The 24,683-nt window shown below is 36.5% G+C and overlaps 1 protein-coding gene across 4 annotated transcripts in view; it reads right to left on the bottom strand.

The window, feature by feature from the left end:
- The window catches only part of NAA15 (N(alpha)-acetyltransferase 15, NatA auxiliary subunit), a 75,020-nt gene that overhangs the window by 33,772 nt on the left and 16,565 nt on the right, over positions 1 to 24,683 (bottom strand). For all 4 annotated transcript variants that reach the window (XM_029235153.1, XM_029235154.1, XM_029235151.1 and 1 more), the window contains exons 2-8: positions 16,668 to 16,752; positions 14,261 to 14,365; positions 11,842 to 11,999; positions 6,713 to 6,847; positions 5,328 to 5,481; positions 1,815 to 1,934; positions 145 to 240 (exon numbers count right to left, since the gene is read on the bottom strand). In XM_029235153.1, the coding sequence (XP_029090986.1) occupies positions 145 to 240; positions 1,815 to 1,934; positions 5,328 to 5,481; positions 6,713 to 6,847; positions 11,842 to 11,999; positions 14,261 to 14,365; positions 16,668 to 16,752 (853 nt within the window). The remainder of the gene's footprint in view (positions 1 to 144; positions 241 to 1,814; positions 1,935 to 5,327; positions 5,482 to 6,712; positions 6,848 to 11,841; positions 12,000 to 14,260; positions 14,366 to 16,667; positions 16,753 to 24,683) is intronic.

Here is a 24,683-nt window from a genome sequence, read left to right as displayed (position 1 = left end):
AATCCTGTTGACTTACATGTACCCAGACAACTCTAAAAATGCATACATTAAAACCTTAACATGCATACTCATATATTTAAAACCAAGGAAAGATACTGTATATCATCACACCATTTTCATTCCTTCACAATTATTCTCACTTACCAGATAAAAAGTTTAACGGCAGTCTTCTTGGCACCAATCCCCTGGGATACTTAGTCCAGGCCTCCTCATAAATTTTTAGTCGTTCTAACATATTAGCTGCAAATCAAAACAAAATTTTTTTTCATATGTAATTAAAACATATATTTTTCTAGAAAATTACAAATTTCTGAAAATATATAAAAATTACCATATTAAACAGAAAATTTGAACATGGGAAAAATTATTCATAATCTAACCACCTAAATATATCAACAATCATTTTAGAATACTTCTAATATTTTCATATTTTAATCTATAATCATATAAAATACATAATTTTCCTTATCCTGCTCTGCTTTAGGTGGCCTTTCAAAATCTGCCTGCTCTACTGTAGTTCCAAGAAAGGCTCGGTTATTATGTTTCCACCTACAGCTTCTCCAGTATTCTTTTCAGCCTCTCCTCTAACTCCTCTCCTTTGATTTATCTTGGAGCTTCTGGATTTATCCTCTATCTTCCATTTCTCCATATTTCTTTTATATTTTCTTTTACTCTCAGGTAAGAACTTTCCTTGTTCAATCTTTCACTTCACTAATTTTCCTCAGCTGTGGCCCCTTATGTTTAATCTATTAAGATTTTCATGTCACATCAAGAAGTATGTTTTTCATTTCCCAGATTCCTAACAGGCACTTTCTCTTAACTGTGCATATTCCATTGCCTCTCTTCATCTTAGGCTTCTCTATGATCTCTACTCTCCCTTTGGCTGGCACTGATGATTACCTTTCCAATGCTGGTGTTACTACAGAGGATGACATTCTTTGTACAAGGTTTCTCTCACATTTACCAATGTACCAGGAATAGTTCACTATCAGTCTTGTGGGAAACTTCGCTTCAAATTAGATCATCCTGGCTAAAGACTCTGCCTTTTTGTAGATGACATGTTTCTGGGTTTGTCCTCACAAGCAGGTCCTATTCATGGGAGAGAATGGTTGGGGAGAAGAGTGTCTCTGGACCAAGTTTATTTGAGTCCTTCTTCCCACATAGGAAACAGTGCTTCCCTTTCAGCTTGGCAACATTCACTTGCCCCTGGCAGGCCACTCTGCTATAGCCACAGGTTATCAGAGAAGTCTTTACTTTGGGGAGACAGCTCCATTTCTACTTTTCCCCTTCATGTTTCTGATGCTGCTATGCATTTGTAAATTTTTCAAACTTGTTTCTAAAATTATTTTCACAACTCTTTCTTTGAATTTGTAGTAGAAGAGAGGTTTCAGAAAACACTTAGTCTACCATATTAAATGGAAGTTCACAAATGTACTTCTATATTCAGATTTTGAACCAATCCTTTTTTTTAATTAGTTTTTCTCCTGTTAACCTTTCTCTTTTAAAAATATTTATTTATTTATTTAGGCTGTGCCAGGTCTTAGTTGAGGCACACGGGATCTTCGTTGAGGCATGTTTAGTTGTAGCATGCGGACTTCTTAGTTGTGGCATGCATGTAGCATCTAGTTCCCCGGACAGGGATTGAACCCGGGCCCCCTGCATTGGGAGCGCAGTCTTACCCACTGGACCAGCAAGGAAGTCCCTGAACCAATTCTTAACCAGTTCTTCTAGTTATGATTTTCACTGAGTTAACACAATATATATTAACAAAAGAAGCAATTAAAACTTAGAGAGTCAGTTTTAACCAATGCTACCTGGCTTGAGTGCCTTTTCCAAGCCTTTGTAATAGGCCCAGTTTTCAGGGTTTCTCTCTTGTAATCCTCTGTAAACATCAGCTGCATCTTCCAAACGACATAATTGCAACAGAAGTTCCCCTGATAAAAAACAAGTTAAGTATCTTCTGAGTGTAACTTTAAGTTTTCCTCAAACTTTCTCTTAAAACCTCTTCAATATTGGGAAGTGGGTAGATTTGGTATCCTCCTGAGTTCTCAATTCCCTTCAACAAGACTATTTACCATGTTACTTTATTGTCCCTCCTTTTTGAAAGCTCATGTGTAGAAATGCCATCCTCTTCACATCCTCACTTTATTCAGGTATTTTTCTAACTCCAGGCTACTCTCTCAAGGTCACTGAACACAGTCACCAAGCCATCATCTACTACTCAAGTATTCCTGACAACGTATGGACAATTTCAAAATCCAAATTAATGCCCCAATCCAATACCCTAACCTTATGATGCCCTAATCAACTAAGAAACGATTGTGCTCTAGCAGCCCATAAGCATGGCCACATTGTCTCTCTTCCCACTACTGTTTTTTCTCTCTTCCAACTACCAAATATGCATCTTGCTTTAAACTTAACTATCTTGACTTTCTTCTTCTTGACTCACTAATCCAACCCTCCAACCCTAGAGGAAAACCGTTCCCTTTTCTTCACGCCTTTCAGCAACCTGTAAGGCTCACTGCTTGTCTTCTCTGGGTTGCATGACCAATCTCATCCCTGAATGACATTAGCAGCCCCAAATATGAAAACTAATCTCAAAACCTAGGCTCCCTCATTTACCAATTTTAAGGCCTGGATCACCCCGACTGCTTGCTTGCTGTACACCTTCGCATAAAAGAAGTCAGCAGATGAATGGACTGAGGCACTGGTTTCACCAGAAATATATGAGCTCCAAACTCACAGAAGCCTCAAACACTGCTCGGGAATCCTTTTCCCTACCTTAATGGGCTCCCATTCACCAAAGGTATTATTTTCAAACCAGGACTTCACCCTTGCACCCTTTCTATTATCAGATAATAAAAATGAACACTTACTGAGAGTGAAAGTGACTTCTACACGTTTCCCTTGCACTACTTAATTCAGCTCTCAAAGCTCTATGAGACAGGTTACTATTATCTGTGTCATTTTACAGCAGAGAGCATAAGTAAACTTGTCAAGGGTCTTTCAGATAGTTAACTGTTAAGAGTCAGGATCTGAACCCAAGCAATTTGGCTAAATGAGCCCATATTCTTAATGTTTATACCCTCAGTGGTTCTCACCCAGGTGCATTTTTGCCATCCATGAGACATTTAGCAAGATCTGGAGACATTTTTGGTGTCACAGTAAGGCGAGAAGGTGCTATGGTATCTGATAGGTAGAAGCTACCAATGCCGCTAAACATTACGCAACATACGGGAGACTTCCACCTCCAACACCTTGGTCCCAAAATGTCAACAGCGCCAAAGTTAATGGTCAGCTCTACACTAACCAAAAGCCTACTTCACTAAAAACATAAATAATATTCTGCAACTTTTCTCCCCTATGATACACCCATCCACATTTCCTTCCCGTAATCTTCACCCACCTTTCCCTTGTAGAAGAAACTGATGGTATAAGAATTAACAATGAAACTTTCTGCCTAACTATGCCCACTCACCCACGCCAGGAAATTCCTGAATTATCCTGACTACCCACCACTAACATCAATGCCTTTTATTACTGGAATATCCGACGATTGATGATTCTACTCTTAGTTCCCTTCTATTCTCTTTATATGCCCTGTCCCCAATGCCTGATTCACTGGAAATATCAAAACATATTATGTGGAACGAACTGATGGCTCTGTTTCCTATTTCACTGAGAAAATGGAAGCAACTAGAAGAGAACTCCCAAATACCCACTACATCAACACACCTGCTTGCCCATACACTCTACCATCTCTCATTACTGGGGATGAACTATTCATTCTGCTATCTAAGCCCAACCTTTCAACTTACCCACTAGATCACACACCCTCTACTGTACTGCATATTCTGTCTCATTATCCAGTGAGCATAAGCAAATGCTGTAAAAATCTTCTTTTGATCCTATAACCCATTCCATCCACCACTACCCTGTAGGTGTTTCCTATACAGCAAAACTACTTGTATGCATCATTTATGCATGCTATCTTCAATTCCTCTACTTAAATCTCATTTAAATCTACTTGATCTGTTTGGGCTTTTACTACCCTCCTTCCAAATGTTCAGAACGTTTTTTTGTTAAGGTCATCAGTAACTTCCAAACTGCTAAATCCATGGGTCAATTCTGAGTCCTCAGCTTGAGCTGTCATTCTTCCTCACTAAGAAAGTTATAAAAATAATAAAACAAAACAATGTACTTAAGAGTATTTTGAACAATGTCACATATTTCCGTAAAGAAACTGAGGCTCAAGTCTTGCCCCTCATCATTTAGCTGGTTAGTAGCCAATGAAGGAATTCAAACTAGTTTCCTCAACCTCGTGATCTTTCCAGTAAGTCAGAAACCTCCTCCTTTATAACTAACAGACTGCTAAGGGATGATCAACTCAAGTGCGAGAGGGCTGTCTTGGGTCTACAGCTCACAAATGAGCTCCAGACGCCTTAGACTTCCATTCCTTTCTTGCCAGCAGCATTATCCTCTGCTGAAAAGTTCATCAAGCAAATGGTGGCTATACCCACTCCGCACACAGACACCACACCTTCTAGTGTTCAGCTTCAAGGGAAGCCAAAGAAATCTGAAACCAACGAACTTCCGTCGCCTGGTGTCACAAAGGTAAAGGAATATTTCAGATGGCAATTCTTAGGAAGTACTCATATGCTCAATTACTTGTTATTTTTCTTTCACTTTCCATAATCAGTTCCTCAACTTTTAAAACTACAAAGACTCCTTCTCAAGCCTCTAATAAACGGCAGAACTGGAGATCTTTATTTAAGGATCTACCCATCCTCCTACCCTAATCCACACATATAAACCCGAATCTCTGGTTTCAATTCATGTTCTATGTTCAGAGAGACATTCAGATAAACCATAAAGAACCCTAGGAATGTCCCATAAGCACTTCAGTAAAGACTGACTTATCAGTATATATTACTGACAATAAAGAAATGTGTTGTACACATCCAGTTTTGCCAATAAGCAGTTTCTAAGAAAATCCTCTGTCTCATAAAATTGAGCAATTGCCTCCAGTGTCTTAATCAAACTCTACAGTATTTTCAGATCAAAGATACTTAAAGAGAAAATATTGTACTGAGTCACTTCATTCAATGATTTATTGTTCACAATTTTTTTCCCTATAACAATATCCATTGTTTGAATGTGTATTTTCCCACATTACAAATTATTCAAAGTGCATGAGTAAGAAATAGATTTTGACATCAAATCAAGAAGTTGTGTTATATGCAACTATCAGTAGCAACTAGATTTTCCAGTTTTGCTCTTTGTCATAATTAAATACCAGAATAAATTACACTCTTTAAAAAAAATACCTTTGGTTTCTTCTACAGCAAGTTTATCACAAATCTGCTTTTCATAGGTACAAAGATGTTCCAGAGCTTCTCTATAGAGACCTGCTTCCCGAAGAACTTGATTCTGATATAAAAGGAGTTCACTATATTCATAATCCACTTTATCAGGGGATGTCTATATATGGATATAAGGAATACTAACAGTAAGAATTTTGTTTTCATATTAGAAAATTGTTCACACACTCAAATACATATAAAAAGTCAAAGGATAATATATGATGAACAAAATTCATTTTTTAAAATTCCTAAATATCTTTCTAGGGAGCAACTAAGTAAATAATGTCAATATTAACTTATAACCCACTGAATAAAATAATCCATTAAGTCCTTACATATAATAAATAAATAGGGGAGAAAGGAAAGCTCTTACTTAAGAATAGAATGTCAAATAAATCTAGAAGGAATAAGACAGAAAAATCACCATTTTGAAACTATCATAGGAACAGTTGACTCAGGCAAGAATCATAATCAGTGAATGCTAAAACTAGTGGTGAAAGTTTGATGAGGAACAGACTATTCATAAAGTTTCAAATTGTTTATTAAATACAAAGAGAAAAAAATAACAAGTTTATAGTGAAGAAACCTGGCAGACACCACCTTAACCAAGTAATCAAACGGAACAGACACCACGTGACTCAATGTGGTGAACTAAGAAGGGCTTGAAATCACTTCTGTAGTTTCCTGCCAAAAATGCATAACAATATCTAATAATGAGGAAACATCAAATAAATCCAAATTGATGGACGTTCTACGAAAGCACTGCCATGACTCTTCAAAACTACCAATGTCATGAAATACAGAGAAAGCCTTTGAAACTTCCAGATTAAAAGAGAATGAAGAGAAATGACAACTAAGTGTAAGTTATGATTCTAAACTGGATCCTGAAATGGAAAAAAAAAGTCCTAGAAAGGATATAAACAGGTCGATTAGTAAATTTTGAATATGCATTGCGGATTAGATAATAACAGTCTATCAATGTTAAATTTCCTAATTTTTTGATAATCTATACAGCAGTATGTATACATTTGACAACTATAAAGTTATTCTTAGGAAATACCACACTGAAGCACTTAGGAGTAAAAGAGCATGGTATCTACAATTACTCTCAAATGTTTCAGGAAAAAAACTAAATAGCTAAGTAAATATAGAGACTGTAAGTAAATGTATCAAATATTAACAATTAGTTAATGTGAGTGAACTTCTATATGGAGTTCTTTGTACTCTTCTTGCAACTTTTCTGTAAGTTTGAAACTATTTCAAACAAAAAGTTAGTAAGGCTCTATACACTTCTTTTAGCTATATTAAGAATAAGACCTAGTTTACTAGGTATGACTTCTGGTTGTTACCTGTTGTGTTTTCCTAAATTCTTCTAAAATCTTTGCTGCCATTTCATAATCTTCTAATAAATGGTAAGCAATAGCATAACCAATCCACGATGCTCTCTGTGCAGGTCGAAGCTGGAGTAATTGATATCTCGTTTCCTTTAAGAGGGGAAAAAACACTTGTTAGTTTTACAATGAAAGTAAATGCTTCTTAGAAAGATGATGTTCATTTACCCCAAAACACTGAGCAATCTGTAACACAAGGACGGAAATCATAACAGAAAATACTTTCAAACATCCATATTGTGTAGCTTTACAGAAGCAAAAACGTATTTCTTAAGAAGCACAATGAAACTTCCAAGATAATCTTGTAATTTTTTAAAAGGTTAAGACCTGGTACCCTTTATTACTTACTGATCTACTTACTCTAAGAAAAGAGGACATGGGGAGGGGGAAGGGTAAGCTGGGGCGAAGTGAGAGAGTTGGCATGGACATATATACACTACCAAATGTAAAATAGATAGCTAGTGGGAAGCAGCTGCATAGCACAGGGAGATCAGCTCGGTGCTTTGTGACCACCTAGAGGGGTGGGATAGGGAGGGTGGGAGGGAGACTCAAGAGGGAGGAGATATGGGGATATATGTATATGTATAGCTGATTCACTTTGTCATACAGCAGAAGCTAACACACCACTGTAAAGCAATTACACTCCAATAAAGATGTTAAAAAAAAACCCAAAACCTATGGGATGCAGCAAAAGCAGTTCTAAGAGGGAAGTTTATAGCAATACAAGCCTACCTCAAGAAACAAGAAAAATCTCAAATAAACGATCTAACCTTACACCTAAAGGAACTAGAGAAAGAAGAACAAACAAAACCCAAAGTTAGCAGAAGGAAAGAAATGATAAAGATCAGAGCAGAAATAAATGAAATAGAAACAAAGAAAACAATAGCAAAGATCAATAAAACTAAAAGCTGGTTCTTTGAGAAGATAAACAAAATTGATAAACCATTAGCCAGACTCATCAAGAAAAAGAGAGAGAGGACTCAAATCAATAAAATCAGAAATGAAAAAGGAGACGTTACAACAGACACCTCAGAAATACAAAGCATCCTAAGAGACTACTACAAGCAATTCTATGCCAACAAAATGGACAACCTGGAAGAAATGGACAAATTCTTAGAAAGGTATATCCTTCCAAGGCTGAACCAGGAAGAAATAGAAAATACGAACAGATCAACCACAAGTAATGAAATTGAAACTGTGATTAAAAATCTTCCGACAGGGCTTCCCTGGTGGTGCAGTGGTTGAGAGTCCACCTGCCGGTGCAGGGGACACAGGGTCGTGCCCCAGTCCAGGAAGATACCACATGCCGTGGAGCAGCTGGGCGCGTGAGCCATGGCCGCTGAGCCTGTGCGTCTGGAGCCTGTGCTCCGCAACAAGAGAGGCCACAACAGCGAGAGGCCCGCGTACTGTAAAAAAAAAAAAAAAAAAAAATCGTCCGACAAACAAAAGTCCAGGACCAGATGGCTTCACAGGTGAATTCTATCAAACATTTAGAGAAGAGCTAACACCCATCCTTCTCAAACTCTTCCAAAAAATTGCAGAGGAAGGAACACTCCCAAACTCATTCTATGAGGCCACCATCACCCTGATACCAAAACCAGACAAAGATACTACAAAAAAAGAGAATTACAGATTGATATCACTGATGAATATAGATGCAAAAATCCTCAACAAAATACTAGCAAACAGAATCCAACACATTAAAGGGACCATACACCATGATCAAGTGAGATTTATCCCAGGGATGCAAGGATTCTTCAATATATGCAAATCAATCAATGTGATACACCATATTAACAAATTGAAGAATAAAAACCATATGATTATCTCAACAGATGCAGGAAAAGCTTCTGACAAGATTCAACACCCATTTATGATAAAAACTCTCCAGAAAATGGGCATAGAGGGCACCTACCTCAACATAATAAAGGCCATATATGACAAACCCACAGCAAACATCATTCTCAATGGTGAAAAACTGAAAGCATTTCCTCTAAGATCAGAAACAAGACAAGGATGTCCGCTCTCACCACTCTTATTCAACACAGTTTTGGAAGTCCTAGCCACGGCAATCAGAGAAGAAAAAGAAATAAAAGGAATACAAATTGGAAAAGAAGAAGTAAAGCTGTCACTGTTTGCAGATGACATGATACTATACATAGAGAATCCTAAAGATGCCACCAGAAAACTACTAATCAATGAATTTGGTAAAGTTGCAGGATACAAAATTAATGCACAGAAATCTCTTGCATTCCTATACACTAATGATGATAAATCTGAAAGAGAAATTAAGGAAACACTCCCATTTACCACTGCAACAAAAAGAATAAAATACCTAGGATTAAACCTACCTACATACAGGAGACAAAAGACCTGTATGCAGAAAACTGTAAGACACTGATGAAAGAAATTAAAGATGATACCAACAGATGGAGAGATATACCATGTTCTTGGATTGGAAGAATCAATATTGTGAAATGACTATACTACCCAAAGCAATCTACAGATTCAATGCAATCCCTATCAAATTACCAATGGCTCTTTTAATGGAACTAGAACAAAAAACCTTAAAGTTTATATGGAGACACAAAAGACCCCGAATAGCCAAAGCAGTCTTGAGGGGAAAAAACGGAGCTGGAGAAATCAGACTCCCTGACTTCAGACTATACTACAAAGCTACAGTAATCAAGACAATATGGTACTAGCACAAAAACAGAAAAATAGATCAATGGAACAAAATAGAAAGCCCAGAGTTAAACCCATGCACCTATGGTCAACTAATCTATGACAAAGGAGGCAAGGATATACAATGGAGAAAAGACAGTCTCTTCAATAAATGGTGCTGGGAAAACTGGACAGCTACATGTAAAAGAATGAAATTAGAACACTCCCTAACACCATACACAAAAATAAACTCAAAATGGATTAGACACCTAAATGTAAGACCAGACACTTTAAAACTCTTAGAGGAAAACATAGGAAGAACACTCTTTGACATAAATCACAGCAAGATCTTTTTTGATCCACCTCCTAGAGTAATGGAAATAAAAACAAAAATAAAGAAATGGGACCTAATGAAACTTAAAAGCTTTTGCACAGCAAATGAAACCATAAACAAGACGAAAGACAACCCTCAGAATGGGAGAAAATATCTGCAAACGCATCAACGGACAAAGGATTAATCTCCAAAATATATAAACAGCTCATGCAGCTCAATATTAAAGAAACAAACAACCCAATCCAAAAATGGGCAGAAGACCTAAATAGACATTTCTCCAAAGACATACAGATGGCCAAGAAGCACATGAAAAGCTGCTCAACATCACTAATTATTAGAGAAATGCAAATCAAAACTACAATGAGGTATCACCTCGCACCAGTTAGAATGGGCATCATCAGAAAATCTACAGACAACAAATGCTGGAGAGGGTGTGGAGAAGAGGGAACCCTCTTGCACTGTTGGTGGGAATGTAAACTGATACAGCCACTATGGAGAACAGTATGGAGGTTCCTTAAAAAACTAAAAATAGAATTACCATATGATCCAGCAATCCCACTACTGGGCATATACCCAGAGAAAACCATAATTCAAAAAGACACATGCACCCCAATGTTCATTGCAGCACTATTTACAATAGCCAGGTCGTGGAAGCAACCTAAATGCCCATCGACAGACGAATGGATAAAGAAGTTGTGGTACATATATACAATGGAATATTACTCAGCCATGAAAAGGAATGAAATTGAGTCATTTGTTGAGACGTGGATGGATCTAGAGACTGTCATACAGAGTGAAGTAAGTCAGAAAGAGAAAAACAAATATCGTATATTAATGCATGTATGTGGCACCTAGAAAAATGGTACAGATGAACCGGTTTGCAGGGCAGAGGTTGAGACACAGATGTAGAGAACAAATGTATGGACACCAAGGGGGGAAAGCTGTGGGGGGGTGGGGATGGTGGTGTGCTGAATTGGGCAATTGGGATTGACATGTAGACACTGATGTGTATAAAATTGATTACTAATAAGAACCTGCTGTATAAAAAAATAAATAAAATTAAATAAAAAAAATAGTACAAAGGAAAACACCCACTTTTTTTTAATACAGTGCCCAACAACTGAGGTAAGATCTACAGAAGACAACTCAACAGGTACTACATGGAAACATAAAAAAAAAAAAAGAGGGACTAAATAAATCTGATTTAATAGGCGGATTTAAGCGTTAATATATAGCTACAGTGGTGATCATTTTGTAATGCAGAAAAATATAGAACACTATGTTGTGCACCAGGAACTAATATAGCATCATAGGGTAATTAAACTTCAAAAGCTCCAACCAACCAACCAAACTCTGAGAAAAAGAAATCAGATTTGTGGTTACCAGAGGTGGGAATGGGAGTGCGGTGGGGAGTACGGGGTATTAAATGAAGGTGGTCAAAGGCACACACATCCAATTGTAAGATAAATTAAGTACTAGGGGTGTAATGTACAATATGATTAATATAATTAACACTTCTGTATGATATATGTGGAAACTGTTACAAAAGTAAACCCTAATAGTTCTCAGCACCAGGAACAAATATAATTTTTCCTTCTTCTATTACTTTGTATCTATATAAGATGATGAATGCTTACTAAACAGTGTGGTAACATTTCATGTAAACAAAATCATTATGCTGTACACCTTAAACTTATACAGTGCTGTACGTCAATTATATTTGAATAAAACTGGAAGGAAGCCCCCGACCCCCCGCACACACAATGTAGCTACTAAGACAGAATATTAGTCTCTATGGAGGTAAAAAGAATAAACAAACAAACAAACAAACAAAATATATGTATATAAATGTTACTTTTTCGCTGAATTGATTAACCCAATCTTATACAGTAATCCAGCTCTGCCTCACAGTAAAATAAGTTTTAAATCTGATTAGTCCAGGCATAAACACAATCACTACTGGGAGAAGAGAGCAAGATTCAATTAAAATTTTTTTTTAATGGAAAACTTGTTATCAGAAAGTACTCAAAAAGAGTTTTAAATATTTAAACAATATTTCTTCCTTAGAATAAAAAAATTCTCTACTTACCCTGTAACCCTCAAGATCTCGCATTTGAATCTGTAGTAAAGAAAGGTCCCTTAAGATTTGAAGATTGTCTTTATCCCATTTTAGCGCATTTCTGTAACACTTAATGGCTTCATCATATTTCTTATCTGACCTCTGGAGAAGGCCATAAACATGCCAACCTAAAGGATTTAGTTAAGGATACAACCTCCAGGTCAAGAAATAAAGTTCCAATAATATTCTCTATGAAACTCAGAAAACTACATCTATTTATAAAATTACAAGCTTAAAAAACAGAGAGAATATAAAGACAGAAGGTAGTTTGATACAGTGGGGAAAAAAAGCACAGCTCTTCGAGCCAGAGAAAACAGGTCCAGCCTGGCTTATTAGCTCTGTGACCTTAAACAAGTTAATTTAATCTTATGTTTCCTCAATTATAAAATATAAATAAATAGAAAGTCTATACAGCAAAGCAAAGCACAGCAGTTTGGTGACAAAATGGAATAACATATAAAATGTTCACTGGCTTGCACAAAAATAAATGCTCAATAAATATTAAGAATTATCTTTACTTTTAAAAGGAAAAAGAGGGAATGGGTATCCATGGCATGTAATTGTTTTAAATCAAGTGTATTTTCTTTTCCTTAGCTAACAAGGTGCTTGGGACAGACCCTTAGTGCAGTATAAAGTTCCTAAAAATCAACCACTTAAATTTAGGGTGCAGGTGGCCAAAACGTACAGTCTCCTATTCAAAGAACTTCAAGTCTAGTAAGGGATACAGATAAGTAAGCAAAATTATAGTAGGTTGTAAAACTGTGCTACAAAGGGGGAAAATATGTAAATAATCTCACTCCCCTAAAACAGGTCTTTTTCACTTTAGATCTTGATTACTGCAAGCCACCCATCCTCCTGCCTTCAGTCTCTCTGCTTTTACTCTCACCTGCCAGAGTAACCTTTTAAAACACACATAATCAAAAGAAAAAAGTCTACTTCCCTTTCCAGAAATGAGTAATGTTTCTCTCTCAGATCAGATTCCAACTTTTCAATCTAACAACTTCTACACTCCTTAACAGAGTCAGTAAATACAGAATTTCTAGGGTGACATGTATAACTGAAAATACATATATAATGGTATAAATTTTATTTGAAAAATAATCTTCATTTTCATAATGCAAATGACGAAGTAAAGGTTAACAAATCTTCTCATTTGGTTGGAACATGGTTTTAAAAAGCCTGAGATACACTACCCTTCATAATCTGGCACCCATTACCTACCTTCCTATTCCCCGCACCCCCATTTCAGGACTTGATCAACTCTCTTGAGCACTGCAACACCTTTTAACTGCCTTGAATCTTCTTCTTCTAAAAATCTATCCTCAAGGAGTTTAACACTGCTAAAAATTTAAAGAAATTCATGTTCGTCAAGAGGAACCCAGTTAAATAAAGCATGGCAAGTACATACAGAACACCGCACCAACATTAAAATGATGAAAAGATATCTACAAGATCTTATTAATTAATCCTTTGCTTACCTTTTCAGTTTCTGGTTACTCTCAACTCACTCACTTCTGCTTTACTGGATTAGTGATAATTGTTGAACAAATTATAACATTTTATGTAATACTCAGAAGTGTTAAGCTTCTACCAAGTATCTTCCTTCACTAGACTATAAGATCTTTGACAGCAAAATCCATATCTTTTCTTAGTCTGTATTATTCCAGACTAACACTTGAAAATTTGCTAAGTGTTTCAGCACTTCATTGTGTTAGCCAACAAAATGAGTAAAGAAATATTTGTCAAAAACTATTTAAAAAACAGTAACCCACAATTTTTTCTCTGTCTTCCCTCAGACATTTGCACTTGATTCTATTCTCACACTTCCCTTAATAAAATAAAATAAAATAAAATAAAATTCACCTCATACAGTACAGCATTATCAGGGACTATGTTAAGCATTATTAAATCTTTACACCACCACAGTGAAGTGGGTATGAGTATTCTCATTTAACACATAAGGAAACTAAGCCCTAAGATCACAGTTAGAAAGAAGCTGAGCTGAGACTCAAACCAAAGTGAAGCACACTCCAAACCCTGGGCTCTCAATCAGTATACTATACTGCCTTCTAATAGTCCTTATTGTACATCCTTCTCTAAATTCATGCTATGATGAAATCTGCAGGGTACCGCTTTTTTTAAGTGTGGGGAGAGCTTTCATAGATATTTTAAAAGCCAAGTCCCATTTATCTGTGACTAGATACAACAGTAGAACATGGTAGGTATATAAAAATGTTTCCTGAATGAAGGCAGCTGCTATTATTCAACTGAAGAAAGAACCATCTCCTCTGGAGTTACACAGTAAGAGACATCTAAAACTTCTGACTCCCAAATTGCTGCCTTAGCTCAAGACACCACAATCCAACCCTTAACTATACAAAAAGGATACACACATGACTCTTCAAGTCATTTCTCAAACCTCTACGAACCAATTCATAAGCTTCTTCCTTTTTTCCCAAACAGTTCAATGTTAATCCTTTCATAGCCAGGGTTTCTATTTAAAAAAAAAAAGAAAAAGAAGAAAAGGAAGAAAAAAAGAAAAAGAATTTAAAGATAACTAACAACAACAAAAATGGTAACCATAATCTCAAAAACAAATGTTACATTATCCTTAATATTTAAAACTTCAAGGAGATTCCTGGGAAAATGTCCAGGTTTTTACAGAATTAAAATATTTGTTAAATTGACAAATGAAGTAACTACACATTTCTATACTGTAGGCCTCCCTAGATTTTTTTTTTTTTAGATAAAAAGATACAAAAATGCATAAATATCTGGTAATCCATATGCTAACAAGATAAAATGATTTTCCTACTGTTCAGGGGAATTCCATGACCTTATTAAATTGCTCCTTTAAAGTATGAAAAACTTTATCTTGAAACAGACTATCTCTGTGAACCCAAGTTACATAAAGGTTAAATTCACTGTTCAACTATTTAAATATACACATAAATTACATTTCTGGTTTTCATAATTTTATTTTAAAACGGTTATTTGGGATTACTATTAAATATACAAGTAAAAGAAGATGTCAGACACCTGTCATTCACAATCCACAGATTAAAAAAGAGTTGAGGAAAATATTAATTTTCAGAAAGGGAAAAACAATATTTCTAATTTCACAATGTATATTCTATGAAACACAAATGAATATAAATATTCATTATGATTAATTTGTCTTTTAGGACTACAATTTAAAATTTATAGAAAAATTAATTAGGAATAAAAGATAAAGATTAAACATATTATCCTGAGGAAAAGTCAACATTTATAGTAAAACATAGATAAAGAAATGGAAGCGGGCTTCCCTGGTGGCGCAGTGGTTGAGAGTCCACCTGCCGATGCAGGGGACACGGGTTCGTGCCCCGGTCCAGGAAGATCCTGCATGCCGCGGAGCGGCTGGGCCCGTGAGCCATGGCCGCTGAGCCTGCGCGTCCGGAGCCTGTGCTCCACAATGGGAGAGGCCACAACAGTGAGAGGCCCGCGTACCACACAAAAAAAAAAAAAAAAAAGAAGAAGAAGAAAAAAAAAGAAATGGAAGCAAAAAAAAAAAGAAGGAAAAAAATGTGTACAAAATCATCATAAATCATGCATAAATTTAAAGAAAAAGGAAGCAAACAAACAAAATATATTTGGCAAGTAGCCAAATTAGCAAGGTACTGTAGAAAGTAACACTTTGTTGTTAAACAGGTAAAAATCTATTCTTGCAAGAAACAACTTCAAGTGTCTTAATTAATGAAAACCCAGGTTGTCAGTAAGTTTAGAACAAATCATAACTTATGTACTGCTAAAAAGTATTTTCAATTAAATTATGACACTTCATATGCAACCTGATTTCAGATATGTTAAAGTATGAAGGGAAATTGCATTTTAGACACAATGAAAGTTGGTACTCTGCTGTACTGAAACTCTATGGTGATTATACGACTAAAAGTTACATTACATTATGCATACTTTTGGAATGAATATAAAACAACCTAATATCCAACTGGCTAGCAAAACTATTTTTTAACAAGGAAATGGAGAGAGAAAATTTTAGATACTTTATTCCCACTGCTTTCCATCTTTAAACAATTTTATCACTATAGTGAAAGTACACGAGAGTAAAGATAGCTAACAGGGAACTATTGCTCTCTTCCTCTTCAATACTAAGAGAACATTATCAAATTAATTAACAAAGAGCCATGTTTCCTAACTACAAATCAGACCTGTGGAAGCTTATTTTTCCTTTGCTTCTTTACAAGTTTATCCTACAAACATTTCACTGTCCAATTTTCTACCCTCACACAGGCAAAAGCTATGTAAACTTTCAAAATCATGTCTTAACCATGACTGTCTTGAAAAACTAATTAAGATACAATGCTAAATAAGAAGGTGCAGGTTCATGAGCAAAGACCCAAATGGATACTTTCTGAATAAGTTTATTGTAAGAAATAAAATTTATCTAGCTCAACCAAAGTTCTCAAGCAAAATTTTCTTGTAACATTTTAAATAAACTTATTTATTAAACTTAAATTAGCATATTGTCTTACTAGGTTCTTTTGCCTTTCCTATGGTGCTAATATTCAAAATAGGAATAAATCAGAACTCAAGTAGATTGTGTTATCATTTTCTCGACAATAAATTCAAAGTATCAGTATTAAACATCTCACAGGAGTCAAGGATAAGAAGGTCCATTCTCTCTGGAAAACAGTTAGGCAGCTGGGATTAACAGAACCCAAATAAGTGAAACCAGATAAGTAAGCAAAGCCTTACCTAATTATGCTTACAAGCAAGTGTACAGTATTTACACTTACCTCCATGCTCAGCAAATTTGGGGTTAGAGAGGATTTGTTTACAGAATTTCAATCCATTTCTGTACTGTTTATGTTCATAACATCTCTGTCAAAACAAAAGAGAAAAATTTAAGTTTAGCAAGAAATGCAAACAATTTTAAATTCGGTGCTAAATTTTTGATTCTGTTAAATACAATAAAATGATCACGTTATTTCCATATTCTCCTAAATCCCACTAAAACACAGTTTAAAAAAATAAATACAGGGAGTTCTCTGGTGGCTTAGAGGTTAGGATTCGGCACTTTCACTGCAGTGACCTGGGTTCAATCCCTGCTCAGAGAACTGGATACTGCAAGCCACACTGTGCAGCTAAAATTTAAAAAAAAAAAAAGAAAAAGAAAATGGAAGGTTCAAATACAGAAAGTAAAAGCAAGACAAAGGGACAAAATATACATTAGAAAAAAATAAGAAAATCATTAGCTTACTCCAAAAGGTCCAACAAGTGTTAATAATGTGAAAACTGAAAAAAAAGGAAAGGTGTAGAAATTATATTTTAAAATAACATTTTCTTTTTGCTGAAGGAAACAAGTCTCTGAAGCCACAAGGGACAAACAAGTGCATGCAAATTAACAAAGGGGAAAAAAAGACCCACACTATGGTACACCATAATGAAAATTCAAAGCCTGGAAATAATGGTCCTTAAAAACTTCCAGAGAGAGGGGCTTCCCTGGTGGCGCAGTGGTTAAGAATCCACCTGCCAATGCAGGGGACAAGGGTTCGAGCCCTGGCCCAGGAAGATCCCACATGCTGCAAAGCAACTAAGCCCATGCGCCACAACTACTGAGCCTGAGCTCTAGAGCCCACGTGCCACAACTACTGAAGCCTGCGCGCCTAGAGCCCGTGCTCTGCAACAAGAGAAGCCACCACAATAAGAAGCCCGCGCAACGCAAAGAAGAGTAGCCCCCGCTCACTGCAACTAGAGAAAGCCCATGCGCAGCAATGAAGACCCAACACAGCCAAAAATAAATTAATTAAAAAAAAAAACTTCCAGAGAGAAAAGAACAAGTCACATAAAAAAGATCTGTAATCAGAATAGCACTGAAGTTTTACTCCAAAGCAACAATGGAATATTGCTAAAAGCTATAAAACTACACACAGCCTTCAAAATTCAGAATTCCTTACCTAGCTGAACTGTCAATCAAGTATATGTAAGTAAAATGACAGTTTAAAGCTTCTCAGAAAGTTAAAATTTTATCTCTCTGCACTCTTCCTTAGGAAGCTATTAAAAGGAATCAAAACAAACAAAAAAGATAACATGGGACTTAGTAAATAAGTAATCTAATGCAGAAAAAAGAACTAGAGAACAACCACTCCAAAATAAAACAGGATGCCAAAGGCCACCATGGAATAGGTTTCTATCAAGGACAAAAATGGAAAATTTTATTTATAAACACCTGACAGAAATACAGGCACATTTGGGGAAAATGAGCAATGGGTCTATAGAAAACCAGGTAACTGAATAAGTAAGATAGGTATTAACTCCAGGAGAAATAAAGGCTTATATAAGAGAGTGTGGTGGTCTTAGTGGTCTTAGCGTAATATTTGGCTCAACAATAAAAAATACATGTATAGTTTAAAAAATGTAAATATTTAATACTGGTTTATCAAAATATTGTGATATAAGTATAAAGAGAGAAAGACAAATGAGCAAATGTGTGAATGATGAAGTTCCAAGTCCTCATTTTCCATAAACAGAAGTCAACAAATGTCTAAAATTCATGTATCAAGAAATACTGTTATAGGGACTTCCCTGGTGGTCCAGTGGCTAAGACTCCATGCTCCCAATGCAGGGGGCCCAAGTTTGATCCCTGGTCAGGAAACTAGATCCCACATGCCACAACTAAGAATTCGCATGCCGCAACTAAAGATCCCACGTGCCGCAACGAAGATCCTGCGTGCCACAACCTAAGACCTGGCGCAGCCAAATAATAAATAAATATTTTTAAAAAGAAGAAAGAAATAATGTTATATTACTAAGCAACAGAAAAACAAATACCAGAGAAAATGGCTGAAGGACTGAGGGTGCTTTATTCTGGTGTGGGAAGGTATGGAGGGGATGGGGAGGGGGGGTGAGTTGACAAATTCTTTTTCATCATAAACCTGTTAGTGCTATCTGACTTTTAACTATCACCATGTGCTTTTATAGCAATAATTATTTTTAAAGCACTGTATTCATTACAGAAAACATCTTAAAGATATGACTCTATGCCAGATTTCACTGTCATAAGTTTAAACCAATTTTACTCACAATTTTTAAAACAATACATTCAAAATCTGGGAGGGGTAGTTAATGCAAATGATAATAAAATCATAGAAAAATGTGGAGAAACAAAAATGTAAAATTTTACATTCAGCACCATGAAATCAACTGCTTAAAGCTCAATGCTACAGCCAACTACAGAGCTGTCCTATAATCAACTATGTACTCACCATCTCTATTTTGTTGTTCACATCTCAAACCTAATACACCATCCAAAACACAACTGATTTTTCCCCCAGAATCTATTCACCAACTCTTCACCATCTCAAGAGATGCCCTTCCCTCAACTCACCCTCACTCAGATGATGAAGCAAAAAACCTAATTATCCTCTGTGCTTTCCTTTCCTGACACTTCCATTCTCTAGTAGATCCATCAGTCCTACTTTGTCTGCAATAGCTTCCTCTCAGCCCTTCCCACAATCAACAGGCAAAGTGATCTGGGGGATAGGAGGGAGGGGAGAGCAGAAGCAGTAACGTAACCATATGCAGCCAAAGAAACATCCGACTAAGCAACTAAATTTAGTGTTCCTATTTACTTAGCAGAAAGCCTAAAACTAATTTTTCTTATAATAATTAAAATAACAGTAAAAAGCATTAAAGGAAGCTATGACATAAAGACTAGGCTAATTAAAAGTGACACTCCTAACTTGCCACTGTTTTCCAGGAACTACATACATACAAAGAATAGTTTAAGCACACTATTTATTTTAATAGATCTTTACTGGAGTATAATTGCTTCACAATACTGTGTTAGTTTCTGTTGTACAACAAAGGGAATCAGCCATATGCATACATATATCCCCACATACCCTCCCTTTTGAGCCTCCCTCCCTCCCACCCTCCCTATCCTTCCTCTCCAGGTCGTCGCAGAGCACTGGGCTGATCTCCCTGTGCTATGCGGCTGCTTCCCACTAGCTAACTATTTTACATTCGGTAGTGTATATTTGTCCACGCTACTCTCACTTCGCCCCAGCTTCCCCCTACCACCCAAAGTCATCAAGTCCATTCTCTATGCCTACCTCTTTATTCCTGTCCTGCAGATAGGTTCATCAGTACCATTTTTTTTTTTTTTTTTAGATTCCATATACATGTGTTAGCATACGGTAGTTGTTTTTCTCTTTCTGGCTTACTTCACTCTGTGCGACAGACTCTAGGTCCATTCACCTCACTACAAATAACTCAATTTCATTCTTTTTATGGCTGAGTAATATTCCATTGAATACACGTGCGACATCTTTATCCATTCATCTGTCAATGGACATTTAGGTTGGTTCCATGTCCTGGCTATTGTAAATAGTGCTGCAATGAACACTGTGGTACATGTCTATTTTTTTTTAACATCTTTATTGGAGTATAATTGCTTTACAATGGTGTGTTAGTTTCTGCTTTATAACAAAGTGAATCAGTTATACATACACATATGTTCCCATCTCTCTTCCCTCTTGCGTCTCTCTCCCTCCCACCCTCCCTATCCCACCCCTCTAAGTGGTCACAAAGCACCGAGCTGATCTCCCTGTGCTATGCGGCTGCTTCCCACTAGCTATCTAGTTTATGTTTGGTAGTGTATATATGTCCATGCCACTCTGTCACTTCATCCCAGCTTACCCTTCCCCCTCCCGGTATCCTCAAGTCCATTCTCTAGTAGGTCTGTGTCTTTATTCTCGTCTTGCCCCTAGGTTCTTCATGACATTTTTTTTTCTTAGATTCCATATATATGTGTTAGCATACGGTATTTGTTTTTCTCTTTCTGACTTACTTCACTCTGTACGACAGACTCTAGGTCCATCCACCTCACTACAAATAACTCAATTTCATTTTGTTTTATGGCTGAGTAATATTCCATTGTATACATGTGCCACATCTTCTTTATCCATTCATCTGATGATGGACACTTAGGTTGCTTCCACCTCCTGGCTATTGTAAATAGAGCTGCAATGAACATTTTGGTACATGTCTCTTTTTGAATTACGGTTTTCTCAGGGTATATGCCCAGTAGTGGGATTGCTGGGTCATATGGTAGTTCTATTTTTAATTTTTTAAGGAACCTCCATACTGTTCTCCATAGTGGTTCTATCAATTTACATTCCCACCAACAATGCAGGAGGGTTCCCTTTTCACCACACCCTTTCCAGCATTTATTGTTTCTAGATTTTTTGATAATGGCCATTCTGACTGGTGTGAGGTGATACCTCATTGTAGTTTTGATTTGCACTTCTCTAATAATTAGTGATTTTGAGCATCTTTTCATGTGCCTCTTGGCCATCTGTATGTCTTCGCCATCTGTACGCCTTCTTTGGTGAAATGTCTACTTAGGTCTTCTGCCCATTTTTTAACTGAACTGTTGTTTTTTTGATATTGAGCTCCATGAGCTGTTTTTATATTTTGGAGATTAATCCTTTGTCTGTTGTTTCATTTGCAAATACTTTCTCCCATTCTGAGGGTTGCTTTTCGTCTTGTTTATGGTTTCCCTTGCTGTGCAAAAGCTTTTAAGTTTAATTAGGTCCCATCTCTTTATTTTTGTTTTTATTTCCATTACTCTAGGAGGTGGGTCACAAAAGATCTTGCTGTGGTTTATTTCAAAGAGTGTTTTTCCTATGTTTTCCTAGTTTTATAGTGTCTGGTCTTACATTTAGCTCTTTAATCCATTTGGAGTTTATTTTTGTGTATGGTGTTAGGTAGTGTTCTAATTTCATTCTTTTACATGTAGCTGTCCAGTTTTCCAAGCACCACTTATTGAAGAGGCTGTCTTTTCTCCATTGTACGTTCTTGCCTCCTCTGTCATAAATTAGGTGACCATATGTACGTGGGTTTATCTCTGGGCTTTCTATCCTGTACCACTGATCTATATTTCTGTTTTCGTGCCAGTACCACACTGTCTTGATTACTGTAGCTTTGTAGTGTAGTTTGAAGTCGGGGAGCCTGATTCCTCCAGTTCCATTTTTTTCTCAAGATTGCTTTCGCTATTCGGGATCTTTTGTGTTTCCATACGAATTGTAAAATTTTTCGTTCTAATTCTGTGAAGAATGCCATTGGTAGTTTGATAGGGATTGCACTGAAATCTGTAGAGTGCTTTGGTTGGTATAGTCATTTTCATAATACTGATTCTTCCAATCCAAGAACATGGTATATTTCTCCATCTGTTTATGTCATCTTTGACTTCTTTCATCAGTGCTGTATAGTTTTGTAAGTATAAGTCTTTCACCTCCTTAGGTAGGTTTATTCCTAGGTATTTTATTCTTTCTGTTGCTATGGTAAATGGGATTGTTTCCTTAATTTCTCTTTCTGATTTTTCGTTGTTAGTGTATAGGAATGCCAGAGATTTCTGTGCATTAATTTTGTATCCTGAAACCTTACCAAATTCATTGGTTGGTTTTAGGAGTTTTCTGGTGGCATCTTTAGGAATTTCTATGTATAGTATCATGGCATCTGCAAACGGTGATAGTTTTACTTCTTTTTTTCCAATTTGTATTTCTTTTATTTCTTTTTCTTCTCTGATTGCTGTGGCTAGGATTTCCAAAACTATGTTGAATAAGAGTGGTGAGAGTGGACACCCTTGTCTTGTTCCTGATATTAGTGGAAATGCTTTCAGTTTTTCACCATTGAGTATGATGTTTGCCGTGAGTTTGTCATATATGGCCTTCATTATGTTGAGGTAGGTTCCCTCTATGCCCACATTCTGGAGTTTTTATCATAAATGGGTGTTGAATTTTGTCAAAAGCTTTTTCTGCATCTACTGAGATGATCATATGGTTTTTATTCCTTAATTTGTTAATATGATGTAAAGACTAGGCTAATTAAAAGTGATACTCCTAACCTGTCACTGTTTTCCAGGAACTACATACATACAAAGAACAGTTTAAGTACCCTATTCTTTTTTTTAAAAAAATTTATTTAGTTATTTATTATTTTTGGCTGCATTGGGTCTTTGTTGCTGCACGCGGGCTCTCTCTAGTTGCAGTGAGCAGGGGCTACTCTTCGTTGCGGTGCGCGGGCTTCTCATTGTAGTGGCTTCTCTTGTTGCAGAGCACAGGCACTAGGCACGCAGGCTTCAGTAGTTGTGGCACGCAGGCTTCAGTAGTTGGGGCTCACAGGCTCTAGAGCGCAGGCTCAGTAGTTGTGGGGCACAGGCTTAGTTGCTCTGCGGCATGCGGGATCTTCCCAGACCAGGGCTCGAACCTGTGTCTCCTGCATTGGCAGGCGGATTCTTAACAACTGCGCCACCAGGGAAGCCCCCTAAGTACACTATTCTTAAAACCCTCAATTTGCTTTCTAAAAATTTATTTCTGTAAAAACGTAGTAAGGGAACTTCCACTTTTAGCCATGATGGAGTGAGGCTGAACTTGTCCTTCTAACATAAACAACAAAACTGGACAAAATGTATAAAATAACTGTTGCCAGACACTGGACAACAGGCAGTGCAGGATTGTGAACCATGGGTTGGGGGGACATGACACACTTGGTAATGTCACTGTTTTACAGATTATAGCACAGGGAGAAGGATCCAAAGCAGAGCACAGCAGTCCACAGAGTTGAAGAAACAAAGATTGAAGGTCAAGGAGGCTGAGGTACTCTGCAAGGCAGAGTACTGCAAGTGATGGAACTATTCAGAGAAAGACATCCAAAAATCTGCGTGGGGTCCTTGTGCATCTGTTGCCAGAGATTACAAACCTAGTTAGTGGCAAAATTCCTAGTTAGTGTTGGCGGGCCTAACAGTCTAGGTCCTCTGAGTCCCAGTTAAGAGCTCTTTCCATCACATACAGAAATTTTATTACATTTTATTAACATAAATATTATTAAAGCCAACAGTTTTCATCTTTTAACAGATCTTCTAACCAACAAATTCAACTTTTATCTCACCTTTTGTTCCTTTGCTTACTCAGTACTATAATCAAATAGGCAATAAAAATGCCAAAAATAAAGTGACAAAAATGAACACACACAGATTAACCAATTTGATAATTCCCCCAAATAACTGAGTTTACCAAATGAAAATGAAAAACCGAACTCCACTTTCTTTTAATGAGATAATAATACTAGAGCACTTAGTTTTTTATTTTATCAAACTTCAGAAAAGTAATTAAGTTTCAGTTCCTAATGATTATGCTCCCAATTAATGAAATTTGGCGGCTGCCCATATTGAAATTATACTCAATGCCACTAACCCAATTATCTTCTGTCAAGGTGACCCATAAAAATAATTGAGAATGGCATACCATTCAGTGTGCATTTAAGGAAACAGACCTCAATCTCTTTTTTCCCTAAAAGCACTACTCCTACAACAGGTCACTCATAACAAATGAGAGTAGTATTCTCACAGTTTAATGGAAAAAGTAACAGCAAACATTCAATTTACTTTACCCCAAAAAATTTCCTTGACACTTCTGCTCTTGCCCAAAGATAAACTCTAGTAGCATACAGGGTTTACAAGAAAAATAGGAAGTGGTGTATCATATTCAACAATTTCTTTCCTCCAAACATATAAGGCCAGATCTATGTATAATTCAGCTTTAACACAGGTTTCTGTCTAATCAAAATGGAATCTTATAAAAGCAGTCTTAAAGTATAACAGAAGATATAATCATAAGGAGTCCTTTTTCGAACCATTCAAAAGGCGTAAATGTACAAAATGAAAAAAATAATTTGCTTGTTTTTAAAACTCCCATGTAACGCTATCACTAAAGTTCACTCTACAGAATCATGGGAATAAAGCTACCATG

The sequence above is a fragment of the Monodon monoceros genome, unplaced genomic scaffold (genome assembly GCF_005190385.1).
Source record: "Monodon monoceros isolate NGI ecotype Baffin Bay Population unplaced genomic scaffold, NGI_Narwhal_1 Super_Scaffold_20, whole genome shotgun sequence".
Classification (NCBI taxonomy): Eukaryota; Metazoa; Chordata; class Mammalia; order Artiodactyla; family Monodontidae; genus Monodon; species Monodon monoceros.
Note: the sequence above shows the minus strand (reverse complement) of the source record. Positions and strands in the feature narration are given on the sequence as shown.